General features: G+C 54.4%; 11 protein-coding genes across 11 annotated transcripts; 6 read left to right on the top strand and 5 right to left on the bottom strand.

The window, feature by feature from the left end:
• Positions 1-167: 167 nt before the first annotated feature.
• LY79DRAFT_589107 (uncharacterized protein) lies at positions 168-1,373 on the top strand (the record flags this gene model as incomplete). The annotated part of the gene is made up of 3 exons (XM_060560997.1): positions 168-213; positions 307-550; positions 626-1,373. 3 exons carry the CDS (start codon positions 168-170, stop codon positions 1,371-1,373), a joined length of 1,038 nt encoding a protein of 345 aa, XP_060415762.1.
• Positions 1,374-1,547: 174 nt separating this feature from the next.
• Positions 1,548-2,546, bottom strand: LY79DRAFT_589106 (fructose-1-6-bisphosphatase; the record flags this gene model as incomplete). Its single annotated transcript, XM_060560996.1, has 1 exon — positions 1,548-2,546. The coding sequence occupies one exon, from the start codon at positions 2,544-2,546 to the stop codon at positions 1,548-1,550; it is 999 nt and encodes a 332-aa protein (XP_060415761.1).
• A 255-nt stretch (positions 2,547-2,801) lies between these two features.
• LY79DRAFT_683106 (high-affinity nicotinic acid transporter) lies at positions 2,802-4,676 on the bottom strand (the record flags this gene model as incomplete). The annotated part of the gene is made up of 6 exons (XM_060564606.1): positions 2,802-3,341; positions 3,372-3,473; positions 3,527-3,970; positions 4,047-4,222; positions 4,271-4,387; positions 4,425-4,676. 6 exons carry the CDS (start codon positions 4,674-4,676, stop codon positions 2,975-2,977), a joined length of 1,458 nt encoding a protein of 485 aa, XP_060415760.1. The 3' UTR covers positions 2,802-2,974.
• Positions 4,677-5,223: 547 nt separating this feature from the next.
• Positions 5,224-6,468, top strand: LY79DRAFT_683098 (alkanesulfonate monooxygenase). The gene is made up of 6 exons (XM_060564605.1): positions 5,224-5,477; positions 5,529-5,595; positions 5,664-5,837; positions 5,892-5,962; positions 6,016-6,197; positions 6,253-6,468. The coding sequence occupies exons 1-5, from the start codon at positions 5,230-5,232 to the stop codon at positions 6,053-6,055; spliced, it is 600 nt and encodes a 199-aa protein (XP_060415759.1). The 5' UTR covers positions 5,224-5,229; the 3' UTR covers positions 6,056-6,197; positions 6,253-6,468.
• Positions 6,469-7,768: 1,300 nt separating this feature from the next.
• On the top strand, positions 7,769-10,203 carry LY79DRAFT_604230 (glycosyl hydrolase family 3 N terminal domain-containing protein). The gene has a single exon (XM_060561869.1). The coding sequence runs from the start codon at positions 8,024-8,026 to the stop codon at positions 9,917-9,919; it is 1,896 nt and encodes a 631-aa protein (XP_060415758.1). The 5' UTR covers positions 7,769-8,023; the 3' UTR covers positions 9,920-10,203.
• Positions 10,204-10,411: 208 nt separating this feature from the next.
• Positions 10,412-11,802, top strand: LY79DRAFT_668560 (uncharacterized protein; the record flags this gene model as incomplete). Its single annotated transcript, XM_060563543.1, has 3 exons — positions 10,412-10,442; positions 10,547-10,786; positions 10,853-11,802. The coding sequence occupies 3 exons, from the start codon at positions 10,412-10,414 to the stop codon at positions 11,800-11,802; spliced, it is 1,221 nt and encodes a 406-aa protein (XP_060415757.1).
• A 58-nt stretch (positions 11,803-11,860) lies between these two features.
• Positions 11,861-13,600, bottom strand: LY79DRAFT_549147 (mannosyltransferase putative-domain-containing protein). The gene has a single exon (XM_060557451.1). The coding sequence runs from the start codon at positions 13,489-13,491 to the stop codon at positions 11,911-11,913; it is 1,581 nt and encodes a 526-aa protein (XP_060415756.1). The 5' UTR covers positions 13,492-13,600; the 3' UTR covers positions 11,861-11,910.
• A 626-nt stretch (positions 13,601-14,226) lies between these two features.
• On the bottom strand, positions 14,227-15,073 carry LY79DRAFT_512500 (short chain dehydrogenase; the record flags this gene model as incomplete). Its single annotated transcript, XM_060554378.1, has 2 exons — positions 14,227-14,951; positions 15,043-15,073. The coding sequence occupies 2 exons, from the start codon at positions 15,071-15,073 to the stop codon at positions 14,227-14,229; spliced, it is 756 nt and encodes a 251-aa protein (XP_060415755.1).
• A 1,510-nt stretch (positions 15,074-16,583) lies between these two features.
• LY79DRAFT_132925 (uncharacterized protein) lies at positions 16,584-17,614 on the bottom strand. The gene is made up of 2 exons (XM_060550882.1): positions 17,252-17,614; positions 16,584-17,169 (listed from the first exon to the last, which is right to left on the bottom strand). The coding sequence occupies exons 1-2, from the start codon at positions 17,557-17,559 to the stop codon at positions 16,722-16,724; spliced, it is 756 nt and encodes a 251-aa protein (XP_060415754.1). The 5' UTR covers positions 17,560-17,614; the 3' UTR covers positions 16,584-16,721.
• A 2,816-nt stretch (positions 17,615-20,430) lies between these two features.
• LY79DRAFT_629275 (phosphorylase superfamily protein) lies at positions 20,431-24,064 on the top strand (the record flags this gene model as incomplete). The annotated part of the gene is made up of 3 exons (XM_060562149.1): positions 20,431-21,617; positions 21,677-21,730; positions 21,792-24,064. Exons 1-3 carry the CDS (start codon positions 20,522-20,524, stop codon positions 24,062-24,064), a joined length of 3,423 nt encoding a protein of 1,140 aa, XP_060415753.1. The 5' UTR covers positions 20,431-20,521.
• A 964-nt stretch (positions 24,065-25,028) lies between these two features.
• On the top strand, positions 25,029-26,435 carry LY79DRAFT_132908 (uncharacterized protein). The gene is made up of 2 exons (XM_060550881.1): positions 25,029-25,395; positions 25,479-26,435. The coding sequence occupies exons 1-2, from the start codon at positions 25,132-25,134 to the stop codon at positions 26,157-26,159; spliced, it is 945 nt and encodes a 314-aa protein (XP_060415752.1). The 5' UTR covers positions 25,029-25,131; the 3' UTR covers positions 26,160-26,435.
• The last annotated feature ends 524 nt before the right edge of the window (positions 26,436-26,959 follow it).

The raw sequence follows: 26,959 nt of genomic DNA, 5'->3' as shown, positions 1-26,959 counted from the left end.
ATTAATTTCACGAAGCTCACTCCCTTTTCTAATATACTTTTGGAAGACACGGGCTTCTGCTTCGTTCTGCTTTCTCCTATCAATAGTACTGATTCCGGCCTGCGTTCTCTTTCCGGGATACCCACCAAGACGTTGTTTCTTCATCTCACCCACGTACACATCCAATCATGAGTTCAGGGCTTGGCGTCTTGCGAAATGTTATCGAACCAGCATGTAAGTTCCGTTTCCGGTCCCGAGTGGAAGAAAAGCTGGACACAAACAACGTTTTGCTCCTCCGTCAACTAACCATCCGCCGTTGCTTTCCAGTCATCGTCTTTGCCTTCACCGTCGGCACCCTCATCAACCGCCGAAGACCGGATCTCGATGATGACGTAGACTCCTGCGAGCGTGGGTCGGAGGACTCCTACTCGCCCCCATCCTCTCCACTTCTCAAACCGGGGATGCGCGCCGTATCGTACGAAGAGTCCCGCATCAACAAGAAGCTCCTTGTGCGGTTCTACCGCACGTTTCCCTTCCTCGCCGAGGTTTGGTACTGGAACGCGACGTACTGGTAATTGGCTCGGCCTGCATGCTTCCCTCACTTTACCTGGATCCCCCGCTGACGGACCGAAATCTGCCTGAAAAGGGTGTACCAACTCCTCCGTGCCTTTTCGGCGCGAATGATCGCCGGCAACGAAGCCGTCTTCATGCGGGCACAAGAGCATGCCATCTCCATTCTGGAGCTAGAAAGGGCATTTGGGCTGGACATTGAGCTCGGCGTGCAGCGATATGTCCTCGACAACATGCCCTGGCTGGTGCCGTACCTGGCCAAGATCTACTACTCCCACATCAGCTTGGGCATCATGTTCATCATCTACTGCTACACGTTTCTGCCGCCCGGCACGTTTCAGAGGATCCGACGGACCATCGCCATGGACAACGTCATTGCCTTTTTCATCGTGACCACGTATCGCTGCATGCCGCCGCGCCTGCTGCCGGCCGAGTACGGATTCGAGGACGTGCTTCAGGGAAAGAAGGGAGGCGGCAACGCGTGGACTCACAACAGGTTTCAGTTGACCATCGCCGCGATGCCGAGCCTTCACTGCGGAACGGCCTTGTTCCTGGCCTGGTCGATTTGTCGCTTCTCGCCTCACCGTCCTCTCCGGCTCGTCGCGCCGCTGTGGCCCATGGCCATGTTCTTCACCATCGTTGCCACGGCGAACCATTTCATCCTCGACGCCGTGGTAGGCGCCGTGGTTGTCGTCATTGGATGGAGGTTCAACCAGGCCGTTCTTGTTATGTTGCCACTGCAGAACTGGGTGCTCGAGAAGCTGGGTCTCAAAGTCCCGGATGAGGAGAAAACCTCGGCAGTCATGCCCAAAGGGTGGGCATAAGCATAGCGCCGGAGGATGTCGGGGAAGGAATAGCGACCATTGATCGTCGATGATTCGATAATCGACTAAGTAATGCTACTGTAATAATCCGGTTTTGCCGATTCCTTGGCCGTTCATAGCCGAGTCCTCTCGGAGGCGGCCTGTGATCCATGGAGCCTCGCGAAACCCTGCGTCTCAACCCAACAGAGCCTTCTTCACAATGTCCACTTCCTCCGCCGTTCCGCAGATCAAGCCAGCTCTCCCGTCACAGTCCACCGATGCCTTGTCGAGGAGGGGTCTGCCGTCCGCGGGGTCGATGGCCTTGCCTCCCGAGCACTCCACGATCAGAGCGATCGGGTAAAGCTCGTACAGGAACCTCAGCTTGGGAAGAGTACCGGGCGAGACAGGCGAGACGTAGACGCCGTGCCCTTTGACTAGCGCATGTACAATATCGGGAACGAGGCCGCCGCAGTACCGCAGGGTGTACTTCTCCCGAATGAAGCGCGTGATGAGCGCATTGTACTTTTCGTCATCCGCCGCGTGACGGAGGTTCGCGGGCGCAAAGTAGCGCGTCTTGAAAGGCGCGTTGGCAAACTCGACGGAGGCCCGGATGATTTCGCAGTCCTCGACCCCGTTCGGGCCGAACCCGATCTCGAAACACGCCGAGTCGGCGCCGGGGATCCGCAGCGCCACGAAGGCCGTAGTCCGGGGTCCGATCACGCCCATGATGGCGGCGATCTGCTTCTCCGCCGGCGACTGGCCCACGGCCGTCCTCCCGTCCCAGATGCCGACGATGGTCCCGACCGTCCAGTTCGGCGCGATGATGGAGCTGCCGTCCAGGGGGTCGAAGGCGACGGTGTACTCCTCCGAGGTTGCAGGGGTGCCCGCCGTTTCGCCCTCTGGTCTCGCCGGCTTTTCCACGGGGTCCTCCTCGCTGCTGGCCGTGAAAACCGACGGGCATCTCGCAATGGCCTCCCGCATGACATTCTCGGACAGGACGTCGACGTTTAGCTGGTCGTCCCCGAAGGCGTTGGCGGTTCCGGCCAGGGAGACGTGTTGGGAGGCGTGCAGCGTCTTGGCGATGCCGGTGATGGCGTCGAGAACTGCCGGGATCACATCCTCGCGGAGCGACGAGCGATCATCCTGGGGGATAACTCTTTTTAACTGCTCTACGAGAGCTGCGGATGCTGGCATGGTGTTCAATGAAGTTGGCCGAAAGCGTTGAGTCGGGAGGGATTGAGCTATTTTAGGGTTAAGAAAGTTGAGAGAATTTCCGAGCGGACGCCATCCGAGTGGCTCCCACGCGTTTTAACTGGATTGTCCCTTGCTCCACCCGTCAAGACACTGCCGTCTTTGGCTGTTTCGAACTCTATCCGAGCGTTGTTCCATGATACTTGCAGCAGCGTATTCCCGGGAAGTTTCTCATCGCACCAGCTCGTTCCTGTACTTTGCTCTCATATACACTCATCGATTGTTCTCACTTGGTCCTGGAGATTGACTTCGATCTCGACTTATTCGCGTGTCTTGTGGCGAAGACCGGATTGGATGTGGAAAACAGCTCTTATCGCTACTCCGTCTCTGATTCGCCCAGTCGTCGTGCGCATGCAGAGAGGATTGGTCCATTACATCTGTGAGCTTTCCTCGCCATCATTCCGTCCCTGACGTTTGAACCCGTCGTAAGGGCGTCTCTCTTCAAACACCCGGATGCTATCGTCAAAGTTGATTTTGCCGGCCTTTCTCGCTTTCAGGATCTTCCTCCGCACTCTCATCACGTCGTACTCCGTGTTTCTCGTCAACCACCACGTCCAAAGGTTGGCCAGAAAAGACGCAACCGTAGTCGCCGCTGCGATGGCAAAGCTGGTCTTGCAACCGTTGTACGCAAACTTTGACTGGAACAGTTGCGGCCCAATAAGGCCGCCCAGTTGAGCTATGCCAGATTGCAGACCGAGGATAAAGGCGGTACACGTAGACCCCGACAATGTGGCGGATCTCCAGGCCTAGAACGGAATAAAGTATGACTGATAGAACAAAGTGTCTAATATGCACGAAATGTAGATGCTGTAGCGGCCGGTAATTGTAAAGAATAGCACGAAGCACACCATCATCCCAGACATAAGAATCCTTGTATTATTGTTAGTGGAAGTCTGCAAAGTAGCAACCGGCATAGAACCTACATGATGTACGCTGGTCGTACGACGTATGCTCTTGACATGAACCGCGCCGAGAAGATCAGACCGACAATGGCTGCGAATGCAGGCGACATGTTAAGCAACTGGTTTCTCGGCAACCCCACGAAGCCGAGATTCGTCACGATAGTCGGCAGATACTTCGCGAGGAAGCGACTGCTTCGAGGAGACTTTGGGTAATCGGGTAAGAGCCAGGACACGACGCCGGAGAAGACGATCGTCGCCAGGCCCTCGAGGAGGTACACCCACCTCCAGGAACTGAGGCCGCGGACCCCGTTCAGGTAGCTGATGCCGTAACACAACAGGGAGCCGACGATGCCGGCGAGCTTAGACCATGCGAAGAACCAGGTCACTGGCTTGCCGATTTCATCGGTGCGGTACCAGCTTGATAGCTGGGCCATGAGACCTGGAAACATGCCGGCCACTAACATTCTGGTGAGAAGCAGAGTCAGCTGGTGCATCATGGGCGCGGGTGTCAAAGCAGTAGCCTTGGTGCGTAAACACATACCCGAGCAAAAACCGCATGGCGTAGAGTTGATGTCGGGTTTGCGCTGCGGCTTGGCAGGCGGTGATAACCCCCCAGTTGAGGAAAATGCGGGATTGCCACAAATGGGGGCTCATACGCTTCAATAATAGGTTGCTAAGCGCTTCAAAGATGATGTAGGCGATCGGGCACCACGTTAGCTTACGGAACCGACTAGTGTCCCCCGGCAATTGTGATACTCTACTCACGCCGTAGATAGACCAAACCCAGTTGTATTGGTCCGAGGTCATGTTGAGCTCCTTCATGATGTTACGCGGCACTCCCACCTGCAGGACTCTTATATTCGCCGCATTGGTTTGGTCAATCTCGACGATGTATTAGCTCTCGTCCTTATGGATGTACTCCCGTGTCACTTTCTTGTTTGATCATGTACATGATTCCGATGAGAACCAGGAAGGCTTTATCGACCTTGTTGATGGCGGACCTCTCCTCTTCGGCCGAGAATGTAGAAAGAAACGCCGCTCTGGCTCCCGGATCGTCCCGGAGGTTGTCTACATTGGCCCTTGCGACTGCTGCGTTGGTTTGTAGTTTCCGACTCGTGGCGGTTGCATCGTGGTCAACTTGGACCTCGTTCGGCTGGATTAGGGCACTCATGGCGCCGTCGGTTTTCTGATTCTTTCTTTAACAGTCAGTTTCAACATTTCTAAGTGACCATACAAATCCATTCTTTTGGTCGGCTTAATAGTCTTATTGAAGGGGAGTCATGCCGGGACCGGTTCTCAAACCGGTCAGCCTCAATCTCATATCTGCATCATCCGCTCAACGGCACTTTATCAACAACCCGGCTCCTGAGTCGGCCAAAACCCTCACTCGTCAGTACGGAGTCCTCACGTAAAAAGTCTTGGGGATGTACTCTCTCAGCGGCCAATTCTCGTTTCCCGGTTCCGATGCGGACTTCTGCCGCCTTCTCGACGGCGCCTGGACATTCCGCAGCAGCACGCGCCTCTGGGATTATGCCGCAGGATCACTGCACGCAAGATACGGGTGGCATGACGCCAAACTAGGAGATCATAATATATGAAGTCACTTTTCCCTGATGGCTCTTATCGGGGTCTGTGGTAGTACATCCTTTTGCCATCTTTGGGAGTCCGATCAGAACTTCTTCATCAGTTGTAGCGCTCTCTGAATCTGATTTGCATCGCCCACCATGTCTTCGGCGAACCAGAACGGCGTCATAGACCCAAAGACGAAGAAGCAGATTCTTCCCAATGCCTTCAACATGTTCACTGTCGGACACCTGTCCTTCGGTCAATGGAGAAATCCCAAAGACAGAGCGAAAGACAAGCGTCGGGACCTCACGTACTGGACCGATCTTGCCAAGTTACTTGACAAAGGTGGTTTCGTTGGCCTCTTTCTGGCAGATACTTTCGGGCCATATGACACGACAGTCTTGCAGTTTCGCTCCTGCAAGAATATGAAATACCCCTAATTTATATATCATTTCAGATACAAAGGCAGTGCAGAGCCGTCAGTACGAACGGGCGCTCAGTGGCCGATGACTGATCCCGTTATTGTAAGTCTCCGCGCGAACACAATGTCGTGCCCGACGCCATTGAACTGAATCAGCTAACATTGCGCCAGCCTGTTTCAGCGATGGCTGCTATGATTAAGAACTTGGGCTTTGCCATCACAACATCGACATCGTATGAGCAAGGCTATGTTGTTGCCAAGCGATTCAGTACCCTCGACCACTTGACCAAGGGTCGTTTTGGATGGAACACTGTGGCGAGCTGGAAGGAATCAGCCTCCAAGGCGGTATGTGAGCCACTTGATGGCGATATCTTCTCCCATTCTAAGATGAATCAAAAGGTCGGCTTGCCGTTGGTTGAGCACGGCACTCGCTACGCTAACGCGGACGAGTATTTGCGTCTTCTATGTAAGTAAGTACTGTGCACTTCAGTCTATTCGAATGTACTTGCTAACAGACATTGAGACTTTGGGAAGGTTCCTGGTCGGACACGGCCTTCCTATAGAAGATGCCGAGAAAGGAATTTACTCTGACTATTGCAAGATACGCCTGATCCACCACCACGGCCTGTTCCACGTCGATGCACCCTTTCTGACTGACCCGTCTCCCCAACGCACCCCTGTGCTATTCCAGGCTGGCACATCTCCGTAAGTTCGGTTCCTATCTAGCACTTGTAAACCTACAGCTTATCAAGGTTCCAAGCGCGGGCATCAAATTCACCTCGACCCATGCAGAGGGAATCTTCGTAGCCGGTCTCTCGCCGCATGTTGTGGCACCGAGAGTGTAACAACCAGTTCCATTTAAGCTTGATCACAGTGACAACCATGTGCGAACTAGGGTTCTTCACTAAACAACTACAGATGAGTATTGGAGCCGGGCAAAATACCGCGAGTCAGGACGGACAGAAGCGGGGGGGGCAAACTCGAGTCGTAGCGCAGGGCTATAATTCATTGAACGACACGTCATTTATCATCTCTCCGGACTTGACCTATCATTCATGGCTACGATTGGTATCTGCGCTCGCGGTGCGGCCCGGCTGGACTTTGCAGCCAGGGGTTATCCAATGATTCTTTGAGAGCTAAATAATTCGACCCGTTGATATGCACAATGTCGTCTTCGTCATGACGTCAAGTGACGGACTTTGGCTCCGCCAACACTACGGCGTAATTGCCGCGGAAGAAGATTATCCCCAATGATGGCGTAATGTCATTCGCAATCTCGAGACCTGATGTGACCGTGGGGCCGGCTTTTCCCTCCCCTTTAAAGCGAAAGAAAACAAACAGGCTCACACTCTGATGACAAGCCAAATCGTTTAGATTCCCATGGTGGTGTGCTGTGGGGAATGGCCAAGCCTTCAACGGATGCCGAACATAGAGCCGTTAAGAAAACAATGACAGGTGACCATCAACCTGGTTGCGCCAAGATAACGATGGACTCCACGCTTCCCCGCATCATCTCCGCTTCGGAGCACCTATAGTCAATATTACCACAGCATCTCATGCTCATCAGGCCTTCGTTCCCACTTTGATCTGGTTAGCAATAACTTATCCCCCTCATATCCACGGCCCAGGACCACGGCGAACACCCCAGTAGTAGCCTAGCTTGCGGGGGAGAAAGACCTAGAGTCCTTGGAGACCCCACTGCGATCGAGGAAAGGGCCGATTTAGGACCCGAGCAGTGTAGCTTGGCATTCATGTTCCCCAGACACAAATCATGTTTGTGGGCGTGGTCTCTCGTGATGGACATGCCGATATGGGGCATAGGAAAAGTCCGGGGGTCCCCGCATCAGTTCCATTGGGCTGATGACCCGAATAAATCCCGAGGTTGCAAGCCGCGACGACTACCCTGCCCCTGTCGGCAACGATTCGTCATCATATCACTGATGAGATCGACGGGGGCTTCACTTGATAGGGATTCTGCAAAATTCTCTACGCACGATATTTCAGTGCTCTAATGGGCTCACAAAAAGCAATGCCAGTAGTCCAACCATAGTAATAGAATCGAGCGTGTGATTGTGAATCGTAACAAGGCTCGGTGCTTTATCAATGTTACTTCGGTTGATCTGACGGGTGACAGATGAAGTCTTCAACTATCATGTCTGTCGGCAATCTACTGACCGTATGAGCTCCGAGTCCCGATCTGGATCTCCGGCTCAACAAGGCTGTCACGCCACCTCGCTCGGGATCCCACCAGACCCCATACCGATGATTGCGACCGAATCAAGGCCACTGGATAGTTTGCCAAGAACAGATATATGCAAGTTCTCTTGCTATTTACGCTTCTCACAGGCCGAGGTAGCGTTCGTTGCCGAGGCGAAGACCAAAGACCATGGCAGGTCAACCGTCGTGCCTGTCGGCGGCTGCTCATAAATAGCTCAGGTCTTTCCAGCCTACCCAGAGTGTCTTGAAACCCTCAGCCAATAGTTATACCAAACCTCCAAACTTGGAGATCCGTCAGCAGTCATTGGCCTATCATGAAGTTCCAACTGACAAACTTGGCCTTGGCCATCATCCCCTTGGGAGCAAGCTGCACTTCCCTCCCCCGGGCAAACCCTCGGCAACCCCTCGCTCACCGAGATGAGACACTTCCCATCTATAAGAACTCCTCATACTGCGTGGACGACCGCGTAGAGGACCTCCTACAACGCATGACCATCGAGGAGAAAGCCGGCCAGCTCTTCCAGAGCATGCTCCAGCCGGGTCCCAATGGCACTCTCGACCCCGGCGACGCGACGGGCAGCCGCAACAGCACTGACAACTTGATTGGCGAGAAGTACATGACGCACTTCAACCTGGCTGGTGACATCGTCGACGCGAAGCAGGTCGCCGAGTTCGTCAACCGCGTCCAGCAGCGGGCCGCGGAGACCCGTCTCGGCATCCCAGTCACCCTGTCGACGGACCCGCGCCACAGCTTCACAGAGAACATAGGTACCGGCTTCCGGGCCGGGGTCTTCTCTCAGTGGCCCGAGTCCTTGGGTCTCGCCGCGCTGCGAGACCCGTACCTGGTGAGGCAGTTTGCCGAGGTCGCCCGCGAAGAGTACATCGCCGTCGGCATCCGGTCCGCGCTCCACCCGCAAGTCGACCTCGCAACTGAGCCTCGGTGGGCGCGCCTGGGTAACACCTGGGGCGAGGACGCCAACCTCACGAGCGAGCTCCTCGTCGAGTATATCAAGGGCTTCCAGGGCGAAGGCAAGGAGCTGGGGCCTTATAGTGTGACGACGGTCACTAAGCACTTCCCCGGCGCCGGCCCCATGGAGAACGGCGAAGACTCCCACTTCACCTATGGGAAGAATCAGACGTACCCCGGGAACAACTTTGAGTACCACCTCATCCCCTTCAAAGCCGCGATCGCAGCGGGCGCGAGGCAGATGATGCCGTATTACTCGCGCCCGATCGGCACCGAGTACGACCCCGTCGGCTTCTCTTTCAACAAGCAGATCGTCACCGGTCTCCTAAGGGAAGAACTCGGCTTCCAAGGAATCGTGGTGTCAGACTGGGGCCTGATCACGGATACGGTGATTAGCGGACAGGACATGCCGGCCCGCGCGTGGGGCGTAGAGAACTTGACGGAGCTCCAACGCGCCGCCCGGATCCTCGACGCCGGTGTAGACCAGTTCGGCGGCGAGCAGCGCGTCGAGCTTGTCGTCCAGCTTGTGAAAGAGGGCAACGTCACCGAGGATCGCATCGACGTTTCCGTTAGACGCCTCCTCCGCGAGAAGTTCCTCCTCGGCCTCTTCGATAACCCCTTCGTCGACCCCGAGGCCGCGGCCAGAATCGTCGGAAACGACTACTTCGCCCGTCTTGGCAACGACGCCCAGCGCAGGGCCTACACGCTTCTCACGAACAAGGACGGCATTCTGCCCCTGAAGCATCTGGGCGCCGAGACCAAGTTCTACATCGAGGGCTTCAACGCCACCTTCCTCGAAGCTCGCAACTACACCGTCGTCGAGACGCCCGAAGAGGCAGACTATGCGCTTCTGCGTCTCCAGGCGCCGTACGAGCCCCGCCCCGGCGGCTTCGAGGCCGCGTACCACGCCGGCTCCCTCGAGTTCTCGGACGAGGAGAAGGCGCGCCAGGCGGCCATCTACGCGGCAGTGCCCACCATTGTCGACGTGATCCTCGACCGCCCCGCGGCCATACCCGAGGTGGTCGACGCCGCCGCCGCCGTTTTTGGCAGCTTCGGCAGCGGGTCCGAGGCGTTCCTGGACGTGCTCTTTGGCATCGCGGCCCCAGAGGGGCAATTGCCTTTCGACCTGCCGCGGTCGCAGCAGGCCGTGGAGGATGCGAAGGAGGACGTGCCTTTCGACACGGAAGACCCGGTGTTTAGGTTTGGCCACGGCTTGAGATATGCCGGAAAATGCGCCGCGTGACCTGGCGGGGTGCTGGGTTGACGAAGATATGAAACGGCAATTATGTTGGAATTACCGAGGACAAGTTGTAACGTGTCATGCCAACAGACGATGATGCTTTGTTTTTGCAATTTAGAACCGATTAATCTAGGCCTAGGGTCGCCTGATCGATAATACTAGTAATGGGAAACACAGTGCATAATACAATAATCCCTCTTCCAAGCTCAACTCGTGGCCTCGCCATGGTGAAAGTTTCTCCCCTGGGCCATCACTTCATTGGCCGGGATGCCGACTAGATACTCACTAGGCGGTCTTGGTGGTGTAAATCCCGGTGATGGTGAAATCACCTCTCGATAGATCCCTGCGGGAAATATAGTTTGCCTGTCACTTTGACATCATGCGTCAGGCGCAACGACTAATACTTAATACCCGCGCTCCTATGGCCCTTCGAACTCATACGAGACCAAGAGGAGTATCTTTTAATCTAGCATTATCTAGCACATGAAAGAAACAATGTCATCGGCAATTGTGACAGGAGCGACTGGTAAGTATAAAATCTCCAACGGCCTCCGCCCATAAGCCGGACAACGCCTCTCATGCGGCCGGCTCGGGCCAATATCTGACTCAGCTGTCGACTGACCCGGACAGGCATTCTTGGAAGGGAAATCGTCGACCGGCTCGCTCAGAACCCGGAACAATGGAAGACGACATATGCCATATCGCGCAGCAAGAGGGACCAGTACCCAGCCAACGTCAAGCACGGCTTCGTCGACCTCACTCGATCCCCCAATGAGATAGCCAAGGACCTGGAAGGCGTCGAGGCGGAGTATGTCTTCTTCGCCGCATACCTGCAGAAAGACTCGGAGAAGGAGAATTGGGATGCCAATGGTATGCCTCGCTGGAGAACAACCCGTTGACCAACAACACCCCGGGGGCCGTTCTGACAGTTGACAGGCGACATGCTCCAAAACTTCCTCGCGGCTCTCGAGAAGACCGGCGCCGCGGACAAGATCAAGCGCATCCTGCTCATCACCGGCGCCAAGCAGTACGGCGTGCACCGCGGCGTCCCCAGCAACCCGATGGAGGACTCGGAACCCTGGCACCGCGAGGACCCGCCCCTCCCGCCCATCTTCTACAACCGGCAGCAGGCCATCCTCCGCGCCTTTTGCGAGAGACACCCCGACGTCTCGTGGACGGTGACGTATCCGAACGACGTCATCGGCTCCGCAAAGGACAACTACATGAGCCTCGCCACGACGCTCGGCATCTACGCCGCCATCACCAAGGAGCTCGGGAGGGACCTCGAGTTCCCCGGCTCCGAGACCCTCTACACAAAGTTCGACTGCTTCACGTCGGCGAGGCTGCACGCCGAGTTCTGCGAGTGGGCCGTGAGGGAGCCCAGGGCGGCCAACGAGGCCTTCCACGTCGTCAACGGCGACGTCGAGAGCTGGCAGAACATGTGGCCGAAGCTGGCCCGCCGGTTCGGGCTGAGGATCAAGCCCGACCAGTTCGCCGCCAAGTCCGAGCTGGCCGACTCCACCGAGCTGATCGAGAAGCCTCCCGTCGGCTTCCTTGCTGAGAAATCCGGCCTGGTGCGCAAGGTCGAGCCGAGCAGGCCGGAAGAGAGGATCGACCTGGTCAAGTGGAGCCAGAAGGAGGTCGTCAAGAAGGCCTGGGACCGGCTCGCCCTGCGCGAGGGGCTCGAGAGGGATGCCTTTGACAAGGCCACTTGGTCTTACCTCGGCTTCGTCCTGGGTCGCAACTTTGACCTGGTCATTAGCATGAGCAAGGCGCGGGAGATGGGCTGGACAGGCTACGCAGACACCTGGCAGTCTTTACAAGACTTCTTCGGGCAGCTGGAGACGGAGAAGATCTTGCCCAGGACTCACGGGTACGCCCGTTAGTATGTGGGATGAAGGAGTATGATGGGCATCTTGGTTCTTTGGACAATGGAACAAGAATACGGGAGGAGAGAAAAAAGACAAAAACAAAAAAGGGACTCCCTGATGTAGTTACGTCGAATCGAGTCTGCCATCAACGTCCTTCGCAGCCTTGATGCTCCGCTCCAAGACCCCCCTCTCGTGTCCCGACAACTCCTGCGCCCCCGCCCCGACCATGCAGCTCATGTCCTTCTTCTTATCTACCTTGGCCCATTCCTGGTCAATCATCCAGTGCGTCGGCACCTCGAAGTCTGCCGGGTCGCCCGTCTTGCTCATCTCCAGCCCGCCGTTGTACCATAGCAGGCCGTCCGTCTCATCCACGTGCGCTATCGCCAAGCTGCACACCTGCATCCTGCCCGCCTCCTCGCTCTCGACCGGCTTCTGCCAACCGACCACGCCGCCGTAGTGCCTCGAGAAGGAGTACGCCGACCCCGTCGCCTCGAGCCCGATCCACCACGTCTCCTTGTCGCCGTAGGTGATCCTGTACGTCCACGCGTTCCGGACCTCGTAGGTGTTTTGCCAGCAGATATGCAGCAGGCCCATCAGCACGTCCAGGCGGCCCTTGTTGAGCACGACGACGCCCGAGTCCCCTTCCTCGGCGTACTTCTCAGTCCACATCAGAGACTTCTGCATCTCCCCGCTCGGGTGCTTGAACGTCTCGTGGTACCACAGGTCCCTTTCCGGGAACTGGTCCTTCCAGAGAAGCCTGTCGTGGAAGAGCAGCGCCCCGTTTCTCTGGTAGGCCTGTTGCTGCAGCAGCTTTTCCGGAGGCTGCAGAAGGACGACATCGGCGTCCAGCAGGATGACCTCCTCGTACCGGCTGCCCAGCGCGGCGAACGGTTTGATCGCCCACCCGTCTTCCATCAGCCGCAACGTGGTGTCGTTGAAAACTGTCAAGACGTCCAAGAACTCTACATGACCATTGTCGCCCACGGCGGCGGCCTTGATAATCGTGTTACGGTCCTCCATGGGGAGGTCCTCGTCGCCGGCGTACGCAATCTGGATCGGCAGCGTCGTCCGATGAACGCGCGTCAAGGACGCCACCAAATGGCACGCCAAACGCAACGTGCTGCGCCCCACGGGGATGACGATGCCCGCATTCAGGCTCGTGTACTCCGTTGCGGTCTTCTCGCCGTGCGCGCCATCGCCGACGCGCGGCTGCCGTGCCGGGTGCCACGCGGGTGTGCCGGGGCTTTGGAAGCTTCGCCTGAGGTCGGCCAGCGGCGTCCGAGTCTGCGCGTTCCTCGGCGGCGATTGCAGGTAAGGAAACAGAGACGCGGCGACCCGTTCGATCGAGGCGTCGAGGAACCGCCTCTCGGCGCCCACGACCCGCAGTTTGCCGTCGCCATCCTTCTCCTCGAGCGCCTCGATCCAGGACCTCAGCACCTTTGTCCGCTCGCCGAGCTCGCCAAAGACTTTCTTGTAAGGGGGGCCGACGGGGTAGTCGACGAAGTACTGGGCGGTCGCGTTGATTGCTTCGAGATTGGGACCGGGCGTCTCGGAGGCTCGGAAGCCAAAAGTCGCCGACGTGAGGGGCGTGATGTGGCCGTCGAAGCGGAAGAAGTAGACGATGGTGAGGGCGATGATGGCGGCGGCCGCGACCACGGACGTCGACTGCACGCCGGATCGCGGCGAGAGCGAGAGGCGAGACATCCTCGGCTACGTTGTCTTTCGTGATGAGCTGTTGACTTGATTCTCCAGCTGGAAGAGCAAGACGCTCGCAAGGTGTTGGAACATTGCTTTCGACGTCGCCCGAGCTGGGCGGGCAGCACCTTTAAAGAATCATGGCTCTCTCCCACTACGAAGAAATGCTATTTTGGGACATCCAATCCCATCTCTCCCTAGCTAAAGCTAATTACACCTGGGCCAACTCCTCGCGCGATAACGACTAATTTGCCTAGGCGTTGCCACTTGGGTAGTGCGGCTTCCGTGGCCCCGGGGGCCTCTCTGCGCACCTCGCCGTGTCAGGCCGATCCTTATCTCGTTAGCTTGGCTGCGCCAGCCGTTTCAGGGTCCCGGCCCGTCGGTTTCCCTGGCGTCGTTTTTACATCGTGACGAGTCTGACAGCGGCGGAGTCCGGGGTATCCCGAAGTGCCGGGTAAAGATGTGTCTTGGATGTAGCGTTGATCCGCAGCTTCAACAAGCCTTCCCCGCATTTGAAAGCTTTTGATCTTCATCTACAAGTTACAGCATGATGTCATTGCATTTGTATCAGAGATTGAATACTTCGTACTCATCTGTTGGTTGTGGGAGCATGTATGCTGTTGGATGGTCTGGTTTCATGCTTTACCTCTCATCTATCTCCAACAACAACTTGACTGCCTGGTTAACAACCACTCGGCCAAGCCAATAGTATTTTCATAAGAGTAAATAAACCACCAACACGATTTACCAGCTGTGCCGCCCTCCGAACCGAGCAATGAACTTACCAACCTCGCCATCTCGCTTCCCCTCCACAATCTCAAGTATACCCTGCGCACTCGTCTCTGAGCTGTCTGCACCGTTATCAATTCTGTTTTGCCTATCGCTTTCTCCTGACAGGTTGGTCACGACATAGCCAGGACAGTACGCCCACACTTTGGCACCCCAGCTCTTGAAGTCATACGCCATATGCACCGTGGCCATATTAAGGGCTGCTTTGGAGATGCGATAAGCCTCAGCGGGGGTCTTGTAATACGGCGACTCAGGGTCTGCGCGGTAAGAAATCGACCCCAGCTCGCTCGAGACATTAATAATGCGCGGATCCTTGGACTTCTTGAGCAATGGAGCTAGTGCTTCGGTGAGGATGAGAGCGCTGGCAGCGTTGGTGTTGAATGTATCGACCAGCTGTGACCGGCGGTCCTTGGGTTGCCTAATGGCAATACCAGCATTGTTGACAAGCACGTCAAGCACGCCAAACTCGGTGGTAATGCTTTCAACGGCAGCCTTGATGGAGTCGTCGCTAGTGATGTCCAGTTGGAGCAGACTCACTGTGCCGGCTGGGTTGCGGGCGCGGACTTCTTCTACCGCCTTGATCCCCCGCTCTTGGCTCCGAGAACCGACAATAACGTGGTTTTCCGGAGATGCAGAGGCAAGAGCTATGCTGGTATCGAACCCAATCCCTTGGTTGGCACCTAGAGTATGTCAGTTGTACGTTTTTAAACTTATGTTGTGGCTGGGCAGACGCAGGTCTATCAAAGGGGTGGTGCTATATAAACAACTCACCAGTGATGAGGATGATCTTTTTGCTAGACATGTTGAACTAGAAGCTGCACGTGCTGTGATATGTGAAGAAGGCTTTACGGTGATGAAGACAGCCGCCACATGCGCAACATTGATTGAGCACGTCAGAATTTATACGTCAGTGGACTTCGAACACCTTAAAGTTTAATATGTGTGGGCGGACTCTGCTTGTTCCAGTCCTTACGCTCTGACTGTTCGACGGACGGACTTGTCAGGCAAGAATCCGGACTCCGTGGTTAAATCCTGTGCTTAACTCCGTGTGGATATGTCACCATTCTTTGCTGCTTCGTAGTATTACATAACAGCTCTGTAACAGTAATACTAGGTGCGATCGCCATATGGTTCACGACAGGCACATACCTCGCTTCTTACGGGTATTCCTACCCGGCGTCGTCTCATAATACGGAAGTTCTGATATCAACTACTTGACATTCTTTCTAGTAGACGATGCGGATCATCGCACATGTGGCGAAATGGATGTTTACTAATACTGTGCTTCATTCTAGTCCAACCTCAAGAACGTTTTAAGGCAGCGTGACAATTGGCGACAACCTACAGACAACACACTGGGGAATGACGTGTTTGGCTTTGCTAGAACGCTTTCGGATTTAGGAATTAGTGCAGATAAGCATTACTTGTCTCCTGTTGGTCTTCACACTGTGGCAATCGACATACCATGGCATCTGGAGACTCTTAATCTTCATCTACAGAGTTACAGCATAATATTATTACATTTATATTAGTAATTAAAGGCTTCGTAGCTATTCGCTGTTTGTAAGAGCATGAGTGTTAGATGGTCTAGTTTGATGCTTTACCTCAGTCATCTCCAACAACAACTTGACCACCTAACTAGTTGACAACAACTTGTAATTTTGGTTTGATGATACGGGATTGCTAGCTACCAAGTCTCATTGTGCCCGCTGCTGATCACTGATCTGCATGATTGACAGCGCTAACAAAAGCTTAGCTGGGCGTTATTGGCCCACTGGACATGGACCCATCGTGCTGTCGACATAGCCCATCACGACTTCTGCCCATTTTATCCCAAAATCGTGATCGGCCTCCGTCCTCAAGCGGAACTTGGAAGACTCCTCATTCCGCGCCGGCATCCTTTTCTGGGCAACGTCATGGATAGGGGTGCCTCGGAACTACTGTCAGAACTCTCTGAGGCAACACTTGCGCCAAGGATTGCCGGAGGCTCCGAGTATCTCTCAGACGCGAATGACTTGATTGGGGCGGGTGGCCGGCGTAAAATACAACAACAACAACAACATAGGACCGTTCCCAAGTCAGTTCAGGCATAAACATTCAAACTTCTAGGGTGGCCTCAAGACTCTCTTCCACAAGGTCCCGATGTTCGGAAAACACATTTGGCTCCGATAGAGCGGACGACAGTTCACTCTAAGGGGTCATTTAATTCATCCGGGCTGAGAGGATGCGCGACGGCTCTGCTCAACGCCCTCAACAGCAGCAGGGTGTTCATGCTTGCATGCGGGTGTCGGGGATGTCAGGTGATGCGAGATGCAACACTAATGGAAATGTTCAGCGGAAAGAGGGGATTTGGGCTAGAACGGGTATTGAACCTCTCTATAGCTAGGCTTGCGAGGTAGGCAATAAGAGTGCAAACAGACACAACTTCCTGGTACTATATACGCCGTTAGTTAATTGGAGGCTTCGCCTACGTCTGCGCCTGTGGCTGCGGGTAAGGCCGAGGCTGCTTTTCTCTCCCGCCTCTTCCTTAGACACCTCCTCACACAGCAACAATATACACAGAGCGCAATAAAGGAAGTGCAGAGGATAGGTAGCCCGATCATAAAGAAACGTATCCACTCCTCACTAAACCACTGGACGCCTGACTCCTTGGGCTGGTCATATTTGTGAGCCGGGATCACCTCGCCGGGTGTCCATTCTGGTACCCGCATTGAGCTGGTAAGCGTGGGCAGTTGCGGTGTCAATGTGGCCGTGTCGGTTTTTTCCCAGGTTATAAGCCAGGCCTGGTGCAATGTTTGGGTAGGATTGACGGTTTCCCTGGTGTCCGTCATTCCACAAGGATTCGGGACCAGGGAATAAATAGGGTGGTCCTGATAATAATAATCGAGCCCAAAGCCACTAGGTTGGCAGTCAGCGGTTTCGCTCACAGAATAGGTACGGCCTTACAGCCGCCCCGATTCGGAACAGAAGCACAACGGACCTTTGGCAGCAGTAAGCTGTTGAAAAAGAGTAAACTATATCTTGCTGCATCCTGCGGTAGATCCATGCCTCGGGGCAAACTCCCGGCCTGAACCCGGGGCGACTTCCAGGCTCCAAGTTGCCCCATCCGGACGGGTAACATGATGACGCAGGGGCATAGTACACGAAGGGTATCTTTCTCAACGTAGTGGTTTCCCACTGGGTTTCGCAGTCTGGCGGCGGTACGAACGGCGTTGTGATTGAAAGCGCGGCCGCGGTGGTCATTGTAGTTGCAGTGACAGCGACGGAGTTCCGAGGGTTGTGAGACATGATCACTTGTGTGTGAAAGTATAATTATCGCAAATGAGAGATTGGTCCGTATGGGTCCGGACTGAGGATTTGGGAGTGCGAAATGTTCTCGGGGCCCCTTTTTATGAACACGATCCCGTACATCAGCTTTCTCAAAGTCGCGCGCCAAGGCGGCACAGCAAAAGCGAGAGAGACTGGATTGGCGAGGGGACCATGGGGGTGGGGAGGCATTGCATATTGCGACAAGAGGTTTGCATATACGGATGTGACAACCAACGGTCTCTCATTTAGGGAAACCAACCAGCCAGCTTCCGACCTTTCGATTCCAACGGCCCCTCGTCGCCGTACTCCACATGGAACGGTCAAGGCGCCGCTGTTGGAGCCAGCATTCTACCCAAGATTAATCGGTATTTCAAAGAGCCAGCCCCTTCCGCGTCTACCTCCAGGACGATGATGAGATTGTTCAGCGTCGGTACGTCGGAACTAGTTAGAAAAGTAAGCCTACTCGGCCAAGGCAAGTCACATCCAAGGAAGCCATTTCGAGGTACAGAGGTAGCAAAGCTTACTGGCCAGACATGACAGCGTATCTTTCCGCGGGATTATTCCAAGCGCATTCTAAAGGCAGGAAATTGCGTCTGCAAATCAAAGCGTTATGGTTACTGTTGCAGTATAGGGGATATCCAGTTAGTCGGGCGAGCATTTTGGTACATGGACGAGAATCATATACACAAATGCATGAATATACTCCCTGGAATGGGGGCCCGCATCGAGGCTCGCTTCGGAATGTCAAGATCCCTCGGTTCGCTTATATACTCAGTCCATATGTGTCACTACCTGTAATGACGAGAGTAACGGGGACTTCCTGTTCTGGCGCCTTATACTCCCGCTGGCCCTTTTCCATCCCAGTCAGGTCAAAGCTGATGCGCATGGTGTAAGTGTTCGGGATGTTATTGGTGACGCGCGCAACAAACTTTTTCCCAGTATTGCCAATATCGTAATGGGCCTCTCCCTTGGAGCCAATGGAATTAGCCGTAATTTTCTGAGTGTAATGTGCAAGATTCTGTCAAGACTTTCCGGGGGGGACAGAATCCCAGTCCCAATGGTCCATTTGATTAGAATGGGAGCAGGTGAGTTTGAATTCGTGTGGGGTGAGGTTGACAATGGTAATGTATTGTCTGTTTGTCGTTGCTGTATGTGCAGGATCCATCAAGTACCATCGCATGTACTCTCCCATACGGGTGGGAGCATCATGACTGAACGAACTCTCCTTCGGATCGCAAACTTCTCCAGGGTCCGCCGGATCGTCGTCCTTGTTGGCAAACTCACAAACGTCCTTGGGCACCAGTCGCGGGAGCAAGCAAAGTCGCACATTTTGTGGTCATTGAGGTCTCCACGGGCCTTGCCAGTGGTGCCGGGGTTTTGACCGGGTGGTTTGATCAAAGGGCCCGTTTCGAGGCATCGGCAGGCGTGGAGGGGACAGAAGCCGAAGTTGCATGAATAGGAACAGAGGCCGTCAAGGCGTCCGTCCGTGACCGGTGCCTCTTAGACATGCTGGAGGGTGGAATTCGGAGGTGGTGGGCATGGTAAGCCGCTCCTTCGTCGAAAGCAGTACTCTGAAGGATAGTATCCCAAATTACACGCGAAAGAGCAGAGTCCTGAGTAGTTCTCGCTTCTGTCTCTGGCAGGGTAGCCATCCTGGTGCACTTCGGGAGGCTTCTTACTGGGGAGCCCTACACCTTGGCCAGATTTCGCGGCTTGGGGGAGCAATAAGCCTAAAGGGTAACACATACGCGTGGCTCTCTGTGCCGTGCCGTATCATATAAGATTGCAAGCCAAGCCTCAGTAAGGGCGAAGCATAGGACCATGTGGACGCGGCAGCCTTGGCTAACCACGTATTTCGTCTATTAGTTGTAAAGAAGTAGGATGTGCTCTATAGGCACATAGGTACGCGTGCATGTATAATACATAGGTCCCCTCCGGCCTGCCTAGGTAAGTAGAAGAGGCAGGCTAAGACAGGACTAGACACTAATATCTTAAGTACTAATATACAGTATGTAGATGGCCCTTAATTCATCTTGGATAAGGACACAACTTCTTAATGATAATTTAAGATAAAGATAGACTAATAACTAGGTAGTATACAGAGTATAGTAATAAAAGATCTACTAGGAGCACTGATTAACAGGCTGCTAGGTTAGCTGTAGGCTGTCTATAGTTAGGTTTAAAATTACTACAACCAAAACCTAGCACTCTTGTCTAACAGTTACCATCACCTGCGCGCAAGTGGTCTATCCTGTCTACTAATTAAAGAGTCTCTTATAAAAGACTACATGTTATGTCGCAGTAAGGTAATAATAAATGAAAGATAATTATAGTCTCTCTATTTATTTAGCTTTACTTAAGTCCCCTCCTTTATCACACCTATTATAAGTAGCCTATTCTAAAACAGTAGTAGGCTAATATAGTTTCTTGACTATTCACTGTAGTTATAGCCTGAAATTTATAGCTATTTGACTAACTAGATGTATTTGTTATCTAAATTACTACTTTGAAGTAGGGAAATCTGCCTAATTAATATTAACAGCATCGCCGCCCACTTTGGCCCATGAAGCCAATTGCCTGCCCATTGCCAATTGCCGCACTTTGACAGCAACAGCCTATCTCTGATTCCGTCGGAGAATACAGACTTGAGAAATGACAGCCGTAAGCATGAGTATGGTCCACATCAAGGCCGACTTAGGCCGAGCCTGCACCTCAGTTACCGTCCGTCAAGCTTGGCAATTGCAAATTTGTCGTGCCATGATTCGCCAACAACGCGCTGCGTAGCCCCGTCAGGCTGGCGGTTAAGACCCCTCATTTCCGTCAGCATGGAGCATTCATGATCTTCTCTATCCAGTTCGCACCGCGCGACAAGTCGTGGACGACAGCGTGCTCAGACGCCATTTCATGAAGAAATGCACTGTTCGACCTTTGACAACCTACGATGACCAGCAAAGTCCGACCCAGCGGTCCTGACCGTCTCGAAGACGTCCGCATCGCCGTTATATGCGCGCTGCCCCGCGAATACGACGCCGCCATCTTGATACTCGACGAGAAATGGAAAACGGATGAAAACGCCGATATGCGTACAAGAGGACATGCGCAGAATCATACGATAGGCTGGGTTGGAAACCACATTGTTGTTATTGTCCTCCTCCTCAACATGGGGAAGGTCGGCGCGGCGACTGAAACCGCTCGTCTCAAATACATCTACCCTGGACTCGAGCTGGCCTTCTTGACGGGTATTTGTGGCGGAGTGCCTAGTCCGGGGACTGCCAACGAGATGTTGCTTGGTGATGTGGTCATCAGCAAGAGCATTGTGCAATACGACATTGGTCGTCAGTACCCTGGCAAATTTGATCGGAAAGACACCGTCGAAGACAACCTTGGTCGGCCGAACAAAGACATCCGCACTCTGCTTATTGTTTTGGAGACCCAGTCCGCTTTGAACGAGCTGCAACAACGTGTCAGACAGAATTTGGCACACGTCCAACGGGAGGCCGCCAACACAGGATACCGAACCTCTTACTCGCGGCCCTCAACTGCAGAAGATGTGCTTTTCGAGCCGACTTATTCTCACAGACATCGTGCTCAGCCACAATGCGGCTGCAGTAATTTATTCGTCTGTGATGAAGCGATTAGTGCGTCATGCGAGGAGCTACAGTGCGAAGCGAAGCATCGAGTCTCGAGGAGACGCCTCGCAACCACGAGAGGAAGTCAAGCAGAAGCTGGAAAAAGCATCACCGCACCAGAAACCCGGATTCATATCGGACGTGTCGGCTCAGGTGATACAGTAATGAAATCTGGCGAACACCGAGACAACGTTGCCAAAGCCCACGGCCTCATCGCCTTCGAGATGGAGGGAGCAGGCGTCTGGGACGAGATTCCATGCATCGTAGTCAAGGGAGTATGTGACTACGCCGACAGTCACAAGAACAAGAATTGGCAAGACTTTGCGGCTGCAATAGCAGCGGCAACGACGAGGACGCTCCTCGAACGCTACCCTACTAGGGAAACCCCCCAGACGGACGACGCAAATTGTAAGCCAATACATACATAGACCTGGTGCCGTGACTCAGCTAATTCGAGATTTTTCAAGTGATACCCCAAAGAAATTTGGTCTCGATGCCAAAACCCAGCCAAAAACCTAATGGTCAGTGTCGAATTGCCTATCACTGTACCACTCAGTCAAAGAAGATACTAACCACCGACAGATCTCTCGCACTATGTCATCCCGCTTGCGAAAAACAAACGCTTCGTCGAACGGACTGAGACATATGAACTCAAGCGAATGCTGTTTGACGAGATGAACCCAACAGTTGCTCTGGTAGGATTAGGCGGCGTAGGCAAGACGCAGATCGCCTTGGATATCGCCTACTGGGTCAAGGAGAATAAGCCCGAGTACTCCGTCTTCTGGGTGCCGGCTGTGAGCCTCGCAAGCTTTGAGCAAGCATATGCCGACATAGCCAACGAGCTTGACATTTCTCCAAAAAAAGAGGATGGTGATGATATCAAGTCATCCGTCAAACAGTTTCTAAGCTCAAAGAGAGCGGGTTATTGGTTCCTGATTGTCGACAACGCGGACGACAACGAGATCTTGCACGGATCATCAGACGATGACGATGGCCTCGACAGCTATCTTCCACAGAGCGAGAATGGCATCACGCTATTTACGACACGATTGAGAGACCTGGCGATGTCGGTTGCAGACGACGCTGTGGTGGACCTCGATGCGATGAATCGAGATGACGCCATGAAGCTATTTGGGAGATCGCTCCACCAGCAGCGACAGGGTCTCCTCCGGGATTCCGACTCGACGCTGAAGCTCTTGGACTTCCTCACACATCTTCCCTTGGCAATTACGCAAGCCTCGGCGTATCTGAATCGGAATCGCCATGTATCTATTGCCAAGTACCTTCAACTTGTGCAGGGTACAGAGCAAACCCGGATGAGTACATTGAGCCGAGAATTCGACGACAGGACTCGGTATCCCAGATCACGAAACGCCATCGCAACTACGTGGTTGGTGTCGTTTGACCAAATCAAGCAAACGGACAGCTATGCTACGGAGTTGCTATTCTTTATTTCACTCATCGAGCCAAAGTCCATACCACGCTCGATCTTGTACTGTTCTGGTTCTGAAGATGACATGGAGTACGCTATCGGTACTCTGTGTTCCTATGCGTTTCTGGTTGCCCAAGAGGACGCACAAAGCTTCGATATGCACAGTCTGGTGCACCTAGCGGCACGTTTCTGGGCAAAACAACAGCCAATTGAGGAACAAATCACAAGGGCTGCTGTAAAGCATCTTTGCGAGATTTTCCCAACAAATGACCATGAGAACCGTACCGTCTGGCGAGCGTATATGCCACACGCCCTCAGGCTCTGGAGTACAAAAACACAAATCAATGATCTAGAGATCCAGGCCGCTTTGTATGTCAAAGTTGGTCAGTGCCTATTGCGCGATGGACGAGTCAAGGAAGCCATTAAGCTACTAGAACACTCAGTGGATATTCAAGCAACGCTTGAAGAAGAACATCCAGATCGACTTGCATCTCAGCACCATCTCGCAAATGCATATCAAGATGATAGAAAAACCAAGGAAGCTATGGAGCTACTAGAACATATAATGAAAGTTGTAGCAACGCTTGACGAAGGGCATCCAGATCTGCTAGTGACTCAGTACATACTTGCAAAGACATACTACTTCGACGGGCGTATCCAAGAGGCTATCCAGCTACTTGAGCGCGTAGTGGAGGTTGAGGCAGAAATATTTGATGAGGAGCATCCAAATCGACTTGCCTCCCAGCACGCACTTGCAATGGTATACCGCTCAGAAGGGCGTGTCCAGGAGGCTATTGAGCTACTTGAGCGCGTAGTGAAGGCTGAGGCAGAAACACTTGACGAGGGACATCCAAGTCGACTTGCCTCACAGCAAGAGCTCGCAGCGGTATACCGCTCAGAGGGGCGTATTCAGGAGGCTGTTAAGCTAATGGAGCGCGTAGTGGAAATTAAGGCAGAAACACTTGACGAGGGGCATCCAGGTCAACTTGCCTCACAACACCAACTTGCAGTAGTATACCACTCAGAGGGGCGTATTCAGGAGGCTATTAAGCTACTGGAGCACGTAGTGGAGGTTGAGGCAGAAACACTTGACGAGGGGCATCCAGATCAACTTGCCTCACAACACCAACTCGCAGTAGCATACCACTCAGAGGGGCGTATTCAGGAGGCTATTAAGCTACTGGAGCGCGTAGTGGAGGTTGAGGCAGAAACACTTGACGAGGGGCATCCAAGTCGACTTACCTCACAGCACTCACTCGCAGTAGTATACCACTCAGAGGGGCGTGTCCAGGAGGCTGTTAAGCTACTTAAGCACGTAGTGGAGGTTGAGGCAGAAACACTTGACGAGGGGGACCCGGACCGACTTCTTTCACAGCAAAGGCTCGCAGAATGTCTTGCAGAATTGCCTCCAGAGGCAACTTAGTAGATGGCCAGAAAGAGGAGATGCTATGAATGATGGTGAAGAAGTAGCCAAAGCCTTTTCCATCAATGGGCAAAAGTCATGCTAGCTGTTCCCAGCAAGCTGTTGCAATCGGCGCCGGGACCAACTGTACCCAGTTGCGATAATAAAACAATGATCAACTACAATCGCCTTTGTCTTACAAACTGGCATGCATTTAGTGTTTCTGACCCAAATACATCAAACATGGTTTAGGGCAAACATCAAGATTATCATACTTGAAGAGAAACATCCGCTGAACTTTCGAGTGAGAGCATTGCAACCTGGCAGCCTCTTCCAGTTGTGGAGCTGAAAGCTTGAGGGCCATTGCAGACGGGCCAGCTCACAGTGAGGGAGTTGGATGCTCAGCTACCAAGACTCGACCAGCCCCGTAAGATCTAATCAGATAAGCCGGGTTTCCGCTGCATTCCGACTGACGAAAAGAAAAACTTATTCACAAGTGTGGCAGTACGGCTCCGCATGGCTTCTCCACAGCGAGTGCTGACGGGCCGACACGTCGGCGGCGGTGCGGGGGCCGGGAGATGAGGCGGCGATAAGTAGGGATCTGGTCCAGAATCGACCCTGTTTTCTAAACTTAGTTTACTAGTAAGAAGTCTACAGATATAGAAGAACGGGGACGAAGGCAAGGCTGAAGGTGGCTGGATATCAGATGTTGCGGTGCTGCTCGGCCCAGACGCCACCGTGTAAGGGAAGATGGCGGAGGGAAGATGCTTGACAAGAAGGACCCTGAAGAGATACGGGTGACGTAATGTAGGTGTCAATGTGGGCGAGCGTCCCCTGCCAAGCAAGTTCCAGGTCGTGATGTGATCATGCGCGTCAGACATGACATGTCACGATCTCACCTCATCACCCTCTCTCTTCCCACGCGACCTGGGCCCATCTCTGCAGACTGACGAGGTGTATCTCGGGATTCAGCTGACAGGATTGCCACATCTTATCGTTTTCCCGTCCATCGTTCATCTGAAAACAACGGCCAAGCCCCAAACTCAACTCAACGCAACGCCACGCAACGCAACGCAACGCAATACATCATGAAGTCAATCGGCATCTTCCCGGGCTCCGGCGGCCTGGGCGGCAGCACTTACGACTACCTCTTGAAGCTCCTGCCCGCCGACCACATCATCCTGATCAACCGGCATCCGGAGAAGGTGCCGCAGGAACACATCAAGAACGGCGTGCGGGCGCGCAAGGCCTCGTACGAGTCGAGTCCCGCGGACCTCGAGGCCGTCTTCTCGGGGATCGAGGTGCTCTTCCTCATCTCTTACCCGAGCCACGTGCACGACTACCGGAGAAAGGTAACAGACTTCCACGGCATGACCTCCACGCTCGACTCTATCCCCCCGGGGTCCGAGTAAGCTGACTGACCACCGGGTCCCAGGTACAACTGCCAGCGATCAACGCCGCGCGCCGGGCGGGCGTGAAGCACATCTTCTACAGCTCGCTGGCGTTCGGCGGCGACCTCGGGGACTCGTCGCTGGCCGAGGTGATGCAGGCGCACCTCGACTCGGAGCGCCACCTCGCCGAGGCGGCGGCGTCGGACCCGGGCTTCACGTACACGGCGGTGCGCGAGGGCCTCTACTCGGAGTCGTACCCGATCTACACGGCCTTCTCCGACGTCAACGCGCCGGCCGGCGAGGTCCTCATACCCCACGACGGCTCCGGGCCGGGCGTCGCCTGGGTCAAGCGCGGCGAGCTCGGCGAGGCGACGGCCAAGCTGATCGCGCAGTACTCGTGGGACCCGGACCACTTCCCGCACGTCAACGCCAAGGTGCTCCTGACGGGCCCGCGGGCGTGGTCGCTCGCCGAGACGGTCGCGGCGCTGGGGCGGGCGGCCGGGCGGCCGGGCCTGCGGATCGTCAAGGTGGACGTCGACGAGTACGCCAGGCTGCCGCAGGTGCTCGCGCGGTTCGGGTCGCCGGACAAGGCGCGGACGTGGGCGACGGCGTGGCGCGCCATCGAGGCCGGCGAGACGGCCGTCGTGACGGACACGCTGCGGGAGATCATCGGACGGGACCCCGAGGAGTTTGACGTGACCATCCAGCGCCTGCGGCAGGGATAGGATTAATCAACAGCGATTTGGCTTTTTGTTTAGTCAGGATAGAGAAGATAATCGGGCTCTGTCCTGTGACGGAGAGTTTTGCGGCGTAAGAACAAAAGCCAGGTCGTGCCCAGACACCACACAAATGGCGGCTGTCGACCGAGGGAGAGAGAGAGACTATCAGCGCAACAATGGTTCGGGGCGATCCAAACCCGGAAGAAAGGTGCCCGGACAGTAATGCTTTTCTTCTACTATCGGATGATTACAGATAGGACAGTAAGCGCTTTCTTTTGGCAGTGAACAGAGATGAACATGCCGCGGTCCAGCCTACTGAGTAGTAGCTCAACTGCCATACGACATTGGCAAGCAAACTGGGACTTGTACAAACAGCTGGGTGATTTGGTTTAGTGCCTCTTGCAGCCTGTGGAGATCATCCACCTTGGCATTCGCCGATTGTCTACGGAGTAGGTTTCCAACACAACGGAGTCTGACGGAGCGCCCACCGAGTCAAGCGTTCCCTGGCTGCTGTACCGCTTATCCGTGGCCTTTCTTCGCAATCATTACGGGCTCTGTCACGAGTCGTATTCGCCGCTGGCGTAGGCCGCGAGGTGCGTTCTGCGCCAAGCCCGAAACAGAAGCCCGTCGAGGCCTGCATGGAAGACGTGCTGGTGACTGGACGGCCACCATACATGGCTACAGCCTACAAGCCTTGATCCATGGCTCATTAGCGCCCCATGGCCAATTCGCTTTTGATAATGCCGTGTCCAAAGTAGGACCCCCCGGCCTGTGTGGAAGCGAACTGACAAGGCTTTCCTCCGTAC

The sequence above is a fragment of the Colletotrichum navitas genome (assembly GCF_030913465.1).
Source record: "Colletotrichum navitas strain CBS 125086 chromosome Unknown LY79scaffold_19, whole genome shotgun sequence".
Lineage (NCBI taxonomy): Eukaryota > Fungi > Ascomycota > Sordariomycetes > Glomerellales > Glomerellaceae > Colletotrichum > Colletotrichum navitas.
This window is presented reverse-complemented; position numbering and strand designations above follow the sequence as displayed.